The 12,887-nt window shown below is 40.5% G+C and overlaps 1 protein-coding gene across 2 annotated transcripts in view; it reads left to right on the top strand.

The window, feature by feature from the left end:
• ptprz1b (protein tyrosine phosphatase receptor type Z1b) overlaps positions 1-12,887 on the top strand; it is a 73,473-nt gene that overhangs the window by 22,818 nt on the left and 37,768 nt on the right. For both annotated transcript variants that reach the window (XM_085435916.1, XM_085435915.1), the window contains exon 2: positions 356-424. In XM_085435916.1, the coding sequence (XP_085292042.1) occupies positions 356-424 (69 nt within the window). The remainder of the gene's footprint in view (positions 1-355; positions 425-12,887) is intronic.

Genomic DNA, 12,887 nt, shown 5'->3' with positions numbered 1-12,887 from the left:
CCTTCAAAAGTGAAAAATAGTCATTTCATATATTGACATAGCTCTGCGGAAGAGAAAACATTTCTGTCAGTGTCAGAATTCTGGGAAAATAAAATCCAAAACACACCCCAATTTTTTTCAGTGGCCCTATAAATGTATAGGGCCACTGAATAAATCAGTATATAACACCAGTTGGAAAAATGGAATAATTCAAAGTTGTGGCTGTTTCAGTGTTACTTAGAGAATCTTACCTTTGCCGTGTGCTTAAATGAAACTAGTTTTTTTCTAATAGGCAGCTTGGTGAATGAACTGAAGTGAACCCAAGAAAAAGTCATTGATCACGTCATACTTAATAATCTCTCTCTGTCCCTGATAGTTGTGGAAGCTGAACCATTGGCCCAAGGCTTGAGGAGGCTCACCGAAGATGTCGACTGGTCATACTCAGGTCTGTGTGAGCTTTTTGTGGCTTTTCTTATTTCCTTTTCTGACCTTTTTTGGCATTAAGAGGAAATTTCAGATGAGAATCATCAGAAATCTGATCTGCTGTCAGTTACACGGCGCAATAAATGGCAAATCAAATCTCTGGTCTATTTTTAAGGCAGTGTTGTAATATCTTTGAAATATATTTTACATCGCTAATATGAAGAACGATAAAGGAGAAGTGAAAGACAAGCAGGAAAAGAAGGAGAGCGCACTGCAAACTTGCAAACAGTGACAGAAGGTTTCAGCCAGAAATCCCAGAGGATTTCAAAATCACTCAGACGCTTCCTGAAACAGACAGCTACACCAGACTGGTCAATGTCAGTCTGGACCGTCTGAACATCACATCAAGCAAAGGAATTATGTGTTACTATCTCCCACGAGAGAGCCTTGATCTACCTCAGACCATATGGTTGGATGATAAAGGCTAACTCAGCACGAAGCTCCTCCCGAGCTAAGCCGTGGGTCTAACAGAAACGAAGAGTGGACGCAGACAGACAGCGATGGTCCCAGAGGGAGAGATTAGCTGTTCAAGGGGAACCGGGAGGAGCGAACAGGCTTAGCAGGCCATCAGGGGGTTAAATGCAGAGCTATTAGACTTATTAACCTGCACTTCTAAGTAGCATGTTGGTGATAATAAGCACGTCATTTGAAGCTCATACAAGAGAAATGGTTAGTTTTAGGCTTACAGGGATCATAGACAGTATAAATCAATAACTGGCAAATCAGCAACATATTCTGTCTGGTTTATTGATCCGACTCCTGATGAGTACACAGAATATAATGTGCAGCTATGAGTATTTGTTAGAAATGTTTATTGATGGGCATACTGAGCAGACAGAAACATTTTTTCTGTAGAAGACAGATGGCAATGCTGTTCTCCTGCACACCAAATCCACTGTTTGGGTTTCTGTTCTTTGAATCCCTGTGTTTCAGCTCCTTAAAAGGGAAGCTTACCATTGCAGAGATTCGCAGTTAACGTCACCGCAAAGCAAAAGATTAATGTTCCTCTTGGTCTTCATTCCTTTACCTGAATTTCTGCAAATTACCATGACAGTGTCTCCAGCTCTTACACAATTTAGCATGTGAAAGTAATCATTCGCAATCTGCTTTACCGGTGGATGAATTGTCACCGTATTCCCGAAACAGATATCGTTAGCCTGTGAAAATGAAATGTCGCGGCTGTTTGTTCCAAAGTACAATTCATCCACGTCCTTGCTAACTGGGTGAAATATGAAACATGTTAAAAACAATGAAGCAAAAAGGATAAAACGGGATCGAATCGGCCGTCACAGAAGAATTTAATTAATTAATGAACCGATAAATCACTTCTCATGCATTTTTGAAGGAGGAGTTACATACATGCGCACACACACAAAATTCGCATACAGCTGTGTTATTTTTTGTTTCCGAGACTCGCTGTAGTTCTATTTGTCAAACAGCATGAATGTCAACATATTCATATGTATTTTCATCTCTGTTTTTTTCTTCCTCCCCCTTGTCAAATCTGTACAATCAATTCCTCGACAGACACACACATACGCCCTCTTTGTCAATGTGGAAAAGGGTTTTTTGTGTAAATGGTTAGAAACAATGACAAATGTCTACAATAGACATGGTTCTTTCTTTCATTCTTTCATTCATTCAAATGTCATTATCACAAATAAAGGTAAGTCAGTGGCAGTTCATTTAGATTCATTCTATCTGTGTGTGTGCGCGCAGTCTTGTTTTCCTGACCAGCTCTGTTTCTTGCCTTGTGCTGTGCACTGAGCCACGAGTAAAAGCATTAACATGTGAAAGAAATACACTTCATTGTGAAGCACTGTGCACTGTGTTTTAGTTAGGTCAGGAGTGGGGGTGGGGGGTGCGGGCTCAAAAGGAAATAAAAGAAAGTGTGTGTGTGTGTGTGTGGGGGGGGGGGGTTAGAGAGTTGGAGAAGGTTTCAAATTAGGTTACATCCAGATCACAATACCCTTTTTGAGATGCTTACCTCAGACGTACTATGGTTTGAGTCCTAATAATGTTTAAAAGTAAAGAACTGAAACACAATTCCTGCTTAGGAATTTGTGGCGGCCTGCCTTTTTAAAGAAGTGATAGTTTATACGTTTTAGTCCAAAGCAAGAGTGGTTGGTCTGTGTTTTGTCGTCTGTACAAGGGATAGTTTTTCAAATCATCGTCATCATCGTTGGCAAAAGCTCGGAAAAGCTTGAGAAAGTAAATAGTGAGAGATACTGTATATCAGATAGTGAGCTATAATATGAAGTCAGTATAAATCCCTTGTCATGTTGTTATCTGTTTAGTTTATGGCTGGACAGGCATATTATTGGGCCTCTTGTTACTGTCACTAAGACACCTGGATAGGACTCCAGTCACCCCAGCCATAAACTGTTCAGACTACTTCCATCAGGAAGGAGGTTCTGCAGCATCCGGTCCCGTACCAGCAGACTGAGAGACAGCTTCTTCCACCAGGCCATCAGACTGATGAACACGTCATAGACACCTCAGCTTCACTACTGGAACTTTAACATTATGCACTCCATACTGTACAGTAATGCCACTGTTTTGCACATGTCTCAACTCTGTATATTTTTATATATTTTATTTATTGTTTACTCTATTTAATTTGTAAAATACAGTGGGGCAAAAAAGTATTTAGTCAGCCACCGATTGTGCAAGTTCCCCCACTTAAAATGATGACAGAGGTCAGTAATTTGCACCAGAGGTACACTTCAACTGTGGGAGACAGAATGTGAAAAAGAAAATCCATGAATCCACATGGTAGGATTTGTAAAGAATTTATTCGTAAATCAGGGTGGAAAATAAGTATTTGGTCAATAACAAAAATACAACTCAATACTTTGTAACATAACCTTTGTTGGCAATAACAGAGGTCAAACGTTTACTATAGGTCTTTACCAGGTTTGCACACACAGTAGCTGGTATTTTGGCCCATTCCTCCATGCAGATCTTCTCGAGAGCAGTGATGTTTTGGGGCTGTCGCCGAGCAACACGGACTTTCAACTCCCACCACAGATTTTCTATGGGGTTGAGGTCTGGAGACTGGCTAGGCCACTCCAGGACTTTCAAATGCTTCTTACGGAGCCACTCCTTTGTTGCCCGGGCGTTGTGTTTTGGATCATTGTCATGTTGGAAGACCCAGCCTCGTTTCATCTTCAAAGTTCTCACTGATGGAAGGAGGTTTTGGCTCAAAATCTCACGATACATGGCCCCATTCATTCTGTCCTTAACACGGATCAGTCGTCCTGTCCCCTTGGCAGAAAAACAGCCCCATAGCATGATGTTTCCACCCCCATGCTTCACAGTAGGTATGGTGTTCTTGGGATGCAACTCAGTATTCTTCTTCCTCCAAACACGACGAGTTGAGTTTATACCAAAAAGTTCTACTTTGGTTTCATCTGACCACATGACATTCTCCCAATCCTCTGCTGTATCATCCATGTGCTCTCTGGCAAACTTCAGACGGGCCTGGACATGCACTGGCTTCAGCAGCGGAACACGTCTGGCACTGCGGGATTTGATTCCCTGCCGTTGTAGTGTGTTACTGATGGTGACCTTTGTTACTTTGGTCCCAGCTCTCTGCAGGTCATTCACCAGGTCCCCCCGTGTGGTTCTGGGATCTTTGCTCACCGTTCTCATGATCATTTTGACCCCACGGGATGAGATCTTGCGTGGAGCCCCAGATGGAGGGAGATTATCAGTGGTCTTGTATGTCTTCCATTTTCTGATGATTGCTCCCACAGTTGATTTTTTCACACCAAGCTGCTTGCCTATTGTAGATTCACTCTTCCCAGTCTGGTGCAGGTCTACAATACTTTTCCTGGTGTCCTTCGAAAGCTCTTTGGTCTTGGCCATGGTGGAGTTTGGAGTCTGACTGTTTGAGGCTGTGGACAGGTGTCTTTTATACAGATGATGAGTTCAAACAGGTGCCATTCATACAGGTAACGAGTGGGGGACAGAAAAGCTTCTTACAGAAGACGTTACAGGTCTGTGAGAGCCAGAGATTTTCCTTGTTTGAGGTGACCAAATACTTATTTTCCACCCTGATTTACGAATAAATTCTTTACAAATCCTACCATGTGAAGTCAAGGATTTTTTTTCACATTCTGTCTCTCACAGTTGAAGTGTACCTCTGGTGCAAATTACTGACCTCTGTCATCATTTTAAGTGGGGGAATTTGCACAATCGGTGGCTGACTAAATACTTTTTTGCCCCACTGTATGTGTACACACACACACACACACACACACACACACACACACACACACACACACACACACGTAGAAAAATATTTAGTATACACATCCAGAAATGCATATACTATTATATATTGTACATATATTTATTAGTTTCAGATGTAGCCATTCTTGTATTTTGCTTGTTTACATTATTGTATTTTGCACAACTCTGTTGCTTGTGAAGCTCGCACACAAGAATTTCATTCACATGTGCTGTACCAATGTACCTGCACATGTGATGTGACAATAAAAGTGATTTGATTTGATTTGATTTGATTTGATTTGATTAAATGTATTACATACAGCATGTGGCTGCACCATTCACAGTTTGTTTTTTTGTTTGTTTTTTTTAAGTTGCTGATTCATCTACTTGAGAAATAAATTAGACTGCTCAAAAGAGTTAAAGGAACACTTTAAAAACACATCGAATCTCAATAAGAAAAAAACATGTGGATATGTATACTGATATAGACTCGGTAATGTGTGAGGAATGGAACGATGTCACACTTTTGATGGATTTCATTGGATCAGGTAACTGTGGGGCCATTTAGTGGTATCAGTTCCTTCGTCCTCCAGAAACTGCCTGCACACTCTGGCATACTCATACATGAGGCCATATTTGTGTGCAAAGTGTATCAGTGTTAGTCCTTCCTCCTCTTCCTCCTCATCGCCTTCTCCTCTGTGTTGTCCTCATCATTACTGTGCTTTGCCTTCAGGGTGTCCATTGGATCCTTCTGCCTGGAAGACACCCCTTAGGGCCCCATCTGTTATGTGTATGTGTGGATGTAAGAGTGGCCTGATAACCCAGAGTTTCCCCTGCTTTTGCCTGTTATATTCATATCCTTATAGAGGAAATAGACATACAATAGCACTATTTATTAATGGATATCAAAAATAAGTCAGTGGTTTCTATTTGCTTTAAGTTACTTACCTCAGAACCACATAAAAATGAGCCCTCGTAATAGATGTGATCACTGTTATATAAGACAGTATTTTCACTGAAGCAGTAACAACATGATGCTTTGGCCTTATGACAAAGACAAAAAGAATTTAATTGAATGGAAATGCTGAATGTTTTTTGTCCCCCCCCCCAGTATCTGTATCTGAGCTTCTCTGTGTGTCTCTCTGCCTCTTCCCTCTTCTTGATCCAACTAAGTCATAGCCGAAGGCAATGCAGGCTTCAATACTCCCCTCATTGTCTGGGGAAGACACACACAAACGCACACACATGTACATGCATGCATTTGCAGATTTTAAATATGAATACCTCTGTCCTTATGCATTTGTAAAATTCCCCCCTAAAGTTTTCATTTTATCTGATTGGAAGGAGAAGCAGACTATGAATCAACCCATATATTTTCACATTTAGATTCAGATCACACATTTGGTTAAACTGTGCAGTGGTTTCCAAGAAAACATCCTGTATCTACGCTGCAGTTGAACAGAGCGCTGCTCTTCATGCAGCAGAATCATTAGGACTAAAAAGAGAGACTGCGTAATAGCTTAATTTTGGCAAATCTCAGAGGAGTTTGTGATTTGCTCTGTGTGTGGGTTTATAGTCTGTGAATATTCAGACAGTGTGGATTTCGGCATGGATGGAGGGGAAATATTGCACTTGTACTATTAGGCGAGTGAGGAAGTGAGGAATGTCTCTGACTCAGAAATCTTAATTTTAACCATAGCACTATTTTGTGGACAGTCACAGTATTGTGATCTCAGTTAGCAGCTGCACAGCTTCTCCTCTGATCCATTGTACACACAGGCTGATTGATATCCATGGATGAGGCAGAAGGAAAAAGAAAGACGAGGTCTGACATTTTTCAATCCGACAAGTTGAAACAAATTAAGCTAACTCATTTTCATCTTAGAAGTTTGCAGTTAACACATGCACATCTAAAGAGGTTACATCCCGAAACAAAAGATGCAAAAGTGACTTGATATCATGTTGAACTGTCTGGTTACACTCATCTAAAACCAGGACCAAAGAGTAAATCATGACTGCAGGTTGATTCAGTTGGGAGAATATTAAATGAGAAAAGCAGTGAATAATTTATGAGAAAATTTAGGACTCTGTATGTGTATTTTATAATGGTAGAGAATGCCTGAGAGCATCCGTGCTTGTTGAATTATCTTCTTTTATATAAACAAAAACCTAACCCAAATCTCTTTAGAAGAATTGGTCGAAAACATTCTACAGAATAAAGAAAATGATCATATTTGATTCTCATATTACGCATGGCCAAAATTTCCAAGTAATGAGGTCACCATTAATTCCTCTTAGCCAAAGGCTCAGGCTTCAGACTGCGCTAAACACTCATTTTATGATGAGAGCACGGAAAATCCACCCACCCGCTGTTACAATCTTTTGTTTATGAGGGGCAGCCAATCCGAAGAAAGTTGCATTGAAGCTAAAGTATTTATTTCAACCAATGAAATAGAGAGGTGCATAATGGGAAGGCAACGTAGTTCAGCTATACAATGTTCTTCATGTAGGAACAGGAGCACAGTATGAATAAAAAATGCAATCACTCATTCATTTCAATGATATCACATAATGTTAATTCAGACAAAGGAGGCACCAACAAAATTTTTGCATTTCCAGTCATATCATGCAAACAGAGTTCTTAGTTGTTCACATTAGAGAAAATAAATCGACTGGTCGCTATAGAGCACTCAAAGTGCTATTTTATTATTATTTTTTTTTTACTACAGCCTCATTGTGATAGAAAGGTGTCAGAATCCACCGTGCATCACAGTTGTTGTTGTTTGCTGTTTTGGCAGGAAAAGGGGGAGGTAGTCATTTGGCAGGTAGTCATGCCTGATTGGTCCATGTGTGTATGTGTATACACGTTCAGTATTTAGTAGGAGAAGCAAGCACAGGTATGTAACAAATAAACAAAGGAAGGAATAAGAGCTCGGCAGATCTTGACAGCATTCGTTATTCTTCTGTTTACTGGATGTGAAATGACAGAAATTTGTTTTATGTGGACTTTATTGTGTCATTCTTTTAGTTTTACAACTTGAAGCTTTACCTTCATAGTTCACACTTGTCCTTTTTTGCAATGCTGTTTCCAGATGCAGTCTATGACAAGCAAACAAGCAAACCAAAAGCTGGATCACACTTTACATCGCTCTGTCTGCAGTAAACAGCAGGCAGTTCTAAACTTTTGTCGACATCACCTGAGGTGCACGTGAGACTCTGCCCATAATCGTCAAACTCCCTGCCACAAAGCCTGTTTGAAGTCCGATTGCACCAATTTGTGCTGATGTGATAGCGCATGTCCTCTCGCAGCTTGTGAGCGACTGCTCTGTGCTCTCCCTCTCGAATGCTCTAGTCAGGCAGCATGATTTCCACTAGTACCTGATGCAAACTATCCCCTGCTGTGTGCAATGTCTCAGCCTGATTCTGCTGCTGTTTCCAGAACAGTGAGTGTTTATCAGCTACAGGATTTCTTGGCCACTAAAGCAGAGAGGGGAATGTTGGACTCTGTGTCTGCTGGATGTGTTAATCGGATGTTTGATGACTTATTCGGCCCCACCTTACCTGATAAGGTAAGGTGGGGATATAGTCACTGTTGTGTCATCTGCATGATCCATTGACCTTAAGCAGTGGTGGGCAAATCATTTCATTTTCAAGGCTGTTCCATTAAGCTTATAAAGAGATCAAATAAATATATTAAGCAGAAAATAGTTTAGTAATTGTTTTCTTCTGCTTATTTCTGCCTTCTTTAAATGGAACACAAATTAAGACAAATCTTGTTTTTAAATCTACGGGCTAGACAGTTTTCATATTTATTTGACTTGTATAGTGACTACAGAGCCCCTCTGATGACATGGTCCAAAAAATAAATAAATTGTGGCCACAAAATACTACTTCGTGGGCACCAAATGGATATAACGTGCCCGCGAAATACTTATTTGTGCCCACGAAATACTATTTTGAGGGCACGAAATAGGCATAACGTGTATTGCTAATTAGTGGGCATGAAACACTTGACCGATAACCGTGATCCTTCCCAGGCCCTTGCAGTTGGTTGACAATAAAATCTATCCTGGCATCCAGGTCGTGCTTTAGTTTGTAAAGTAACTGGGCTCTCAATATCCTGTTTAAATGTCTCTCCGTAAAAATGGTTCTTTGCATTGCCAGGCTTTTCAAAATGCATTTGTAGCTCTTTCCCAGCCTAAAATAAAACTCAATCATACTGTCTCTGTCCATGGTGTATAGGTTTAGCCTACTCTTATGCTTATGTCTCTACGCAGCTGTCCAGGAATTGTATCAATATGATGTGTGCACGTTATCTATTTCGTTGCCACAAATGCGTAATTCGTTGCCACATTCGTTGCCCTCGAAATAGTATTTCGCGGCCACAAATAAGTATTTTGTGGGCACGTTATACTATTTCGAGGGCACAAAGTAGTATTTTGTGGCCACAATTTATTTATTTTTTGGACCATGTCATCAGAGGGGCTCCGTAAGTGCCAGACCTAGCATAGGTCTTTCCTTTGTATCTTACATAATGGGGTGAAGATGTTTTAGCATTGTAGAGCGAAACCTATTCCCCAAGGTGCTTAGTAAGAGTGGAGAAAAGTAACTCTGTGACACACCAGACTCAGTCGTTTTGACTGTCTGATGACAAATCAACACTGAAACTGTTCGGGATTAAAACGGCCACTGCTGTATTTGTGATTTGTGAACACACTTTTTAATCCCATACTTTCAGTGGTAGTTATTTAAATGTGAGAAGTGCCAGTTATCTTCCTTTTGCGTTTGCAATTATTTTGAACGACATTGTCTTTAATTAGTTATTTATCATTTGTTGCTTATTACACTGACACTAGTGACACTGACTGCTAGGGTAAGTGTAGCACTGGTAGCATGAGGAGATACCTGGACCATACAGAGGTTGTACAGGTAGTCCAGCTCTTCCAGAGTGGCACATCAATATATGTCATTGCCAGAAGGTTTGTTGTGTCTCCCAGGAAATAGACCGCTACTCTAGGAAAGCTAGACAGACCCATAGAAGGTCCTCAACCTATCTGCAGGACTGATATCTGCTCATTTTTTTCAAACAGGAAGAGAATGAGCCCCGTCAGAGCTACAAAATTACCTTCAACAGGCCCCTGGCCACTTCATGAGGGAGGCCTGATGGTCCTCTAGTGTGCTTGCTGCCTGGCACCGTGGAACCCGATTGGCATCTGCCATAGAATATCAGAACTGGCAGGTTCCTCATTGGCACCTTGTGCTTTTCACAGAACATCATTTTTTCATTTTAATTTTTGAGGTGTCTTTGAATTCTGCCCTCTGTAGGTTGGTCATTTATATTTCTAGTAAAAGGTGTGGCATCCTTTCATTCCTAGCACATGACCCAGTTCACATCAGTATAGACATCAGGCATGATTTTGTTTCCTCACTGAGATCTGATTTGTCGCTTTAATTATTCTCAGCCATCTTATTTACCGCTTTTATTTCTGATGAGTGAAAATTTTAGAAACAAGCTTTCAGATCCCGGTTTAAAAGCTCTCATTGTGCCATTTCCACTGTGACATGAAGAAAACATTAAATCCTTGTTATTTAAGTATCTCTCAGGCAGCTAGCAGTGCATTGCACCCTTCCTTCATGCGTTTGTTGTTTCTTTTTCCCTTTACATGCTTGTGTTCACCACCCACTATGTTCTCAACAGCTCTCTTAGTCACCAAATACTTTACGCCGGCTGCTCTTCTGCTCCAGTTGTTGCTCAGCCTGTGTGGCTGCTCTTGGAGCCTTGTGGGAGACATGAGGTAATGATGCAGAGGTGTGCTTCTTTATTCACAAATACACAATATGCACTCCCTATTTTCTCTCCTTTTCACTTGCTCTCACCAGTATGTGGTTGGGTTAATGAGTTCTTTGCTTGGGTTTTCCCCCCCTGCGCACTGGCAGCACTACACAGCCTTGACGGGAGATGTTATGAGGTGACTTCAGCATTTAAAAATGTTCAAACGCCACACTTCACGCTTATGTGTACCCGCATGGCCAGTCTAGTCTTTTTTGCCTAGCAGTCACAGGTCAACAGGTGGGATTCTAAAAGATACAAGCTCGTGTCGGCAGTAGGAATAATTTTAGTGGTCAAAGTGAATCTCGTTTTCTGTAAGAAATACAGATATTTTTATTTGAAAACTTCAGATAAATAGTAAATTCATTCAGAGAGCCAGTCTACCAGTTGGTGTTTAATATTTATGCAAGCGGCGGTTTGAAGACTTTCTCACGTTCACCACTTTATCGAGTCATCGAGATAACGTAAAGTTCATATGGGAACTCTGATTCACTCCCCCCACCCGCTTGCTTTCTTTTTGAATTTTCTGACGGGTCTGTTTGTCAGATATGCTGGCTGCTCATGTGTGTGACAATCTGTCTTTGTAGTCGATCTTGTTGAATGAGTGATGTGCGATTGTGTGTGTGTGTGTGTGTGTGTGTAGTCTATTCTCTGTCATTCAGAAAGGATTCATTTAGTGGCTCAGATCTTGTCAGCTACAGACTCGCTTCTTTGTGTCAGTCAGTCTGTGTGAGTCTGTATGTGCTCGCAAATGAATAAAAATTACTCTCACACAAAGGTATGATTCTTATTTGTGTGCTCAGCTTTTAATCAGTGATACTGCTAGCTGAGATGCTAATCGAAACACCTGACTCCAGCTGAGACAGAAGAATGGCTCTCTAATTGTAAAATCCACCACTGAATATTGAGGTTTACGAGAACAAGGTTATTTATTTGTAGTGCATAAAAGTGCTTAACTGTTAACCCTACATAACAGTTGCAGTGCGATAGCAGTGATCTGTGCTCGCTGTTATCTGCTCTTTACACAGGGCTCTAGACAAACTTTTTGCCATGGGCGTACCGGTACGCCTAACTTTAAAAAGTTAGGCGTAATTATTTTCTAATAATTTATATTATTTAATGTGTTTTTCTGGATACACTGTGCTTTTTCAGCATTCAAAGATTGATGACACCGTGTCAGAGCACTGGCTATGAATTTCAGAAGGATCAGGCCTTAACTTAACAGAAAAGTTAGCAATAGTTCTTTTCCTATTACAGCTACATCCACTTCTGTCGTGCCTAGGCTGCTCACTAGGGCTGGGTATCATCACTGATTTCTATAATCCATTCGATTCCGGTTTTCAAAGTCCCGATTCGATTCAACTTAGCCTCAGACAGTCAGAAATATTATAATTCTGATCATTTATCAGTACTGATACACATGAGACTTCTTCAGAATTGTGAAAATCACAGCAGATGCCTTTGTGTGAAAGTAACTGAGAATAAAACACAGAAAAACATGAAGGAGATTTTCCCTGGTCTGGCTTTTTATAGCAGATAACCTTAAAAATATTCTACAATGTTCTGCATATAAAGTTTAAATTTCTTCAGTATTGAACAACAGAAAAAATTGGCTTTCTTGTCCGAGGTCATTTAAGTGAAAAAAAGAAAAGAAAAAGTGTAATACAGAATAACCTATGTCATATTGAAGGGTTAATTAACGGGAATAGTAGCCTCTGTCGTTTGTGTGTGGCTTGATTACATTAGCATCCCTGTGATAAGGGCCTGCTCTGTCAAAACAAAAGGCCAAAAACATAAAAAATGCAGCAGGTCATTAACCAGCTTCACAGGTTTTACCTCTTAATCAAAGAGAGAGATGTGTGGAGTGTGGAGCTTCATCACTAATTAGTCTCTCACAGGACAAATAGATACATTTAGCTGGCTAGGATACTGGCAACGGTACTACTGGTAGCGTACACTCACCTTATTTGTCCCCAGTAGGAATCATTTATGATAATTAGGAATTTCCCAGATTCCAGTGTGTCGATTCAGTTCCAAGCTTTAAATGGGACACGCCCCCTAGGATGGTTGATAATGACCTGACCTGAGCTAATGATGATGATTCTGATGACTTCTAGATACAGACATGTATTGTTAGGCTCATTTGTCCTAAAGAAATAGACTTTACATGTGATAAACAATTTGCATACATTCTTGTGTATGAGAGTCTATTCGCCACTTCAAAGAAAGTTTGACTAACAACAGCTAACAGCAGCAAAAACAGAAGTTCTTACCTTAACCTCCTACGACCTGGCGTCCACATATGTGGACATCACATTTTGGGTTATTTAGACCAAAATACTCAATTTTGCTCTACAAG

Source organism: Copadichromis virginalis, linkage group LG17 (genome assembly GCF_057382275.1).
Source record: "Copadichromis virginalis isolate Kocher_CV1m ecotype Utaka linkage group LG17, C_Virginalis_male_GT1.1, whole genome shotgun sequence".
NCBI lineage: Eukaryota > Metazoa > Chordata > Actinopteri > Cichliformes > Cichlidae > Copadichromis > Copadichromis virginalis.
This window is presented reverse-complemented; position numbering and strand designations above follow the sequence as displayed.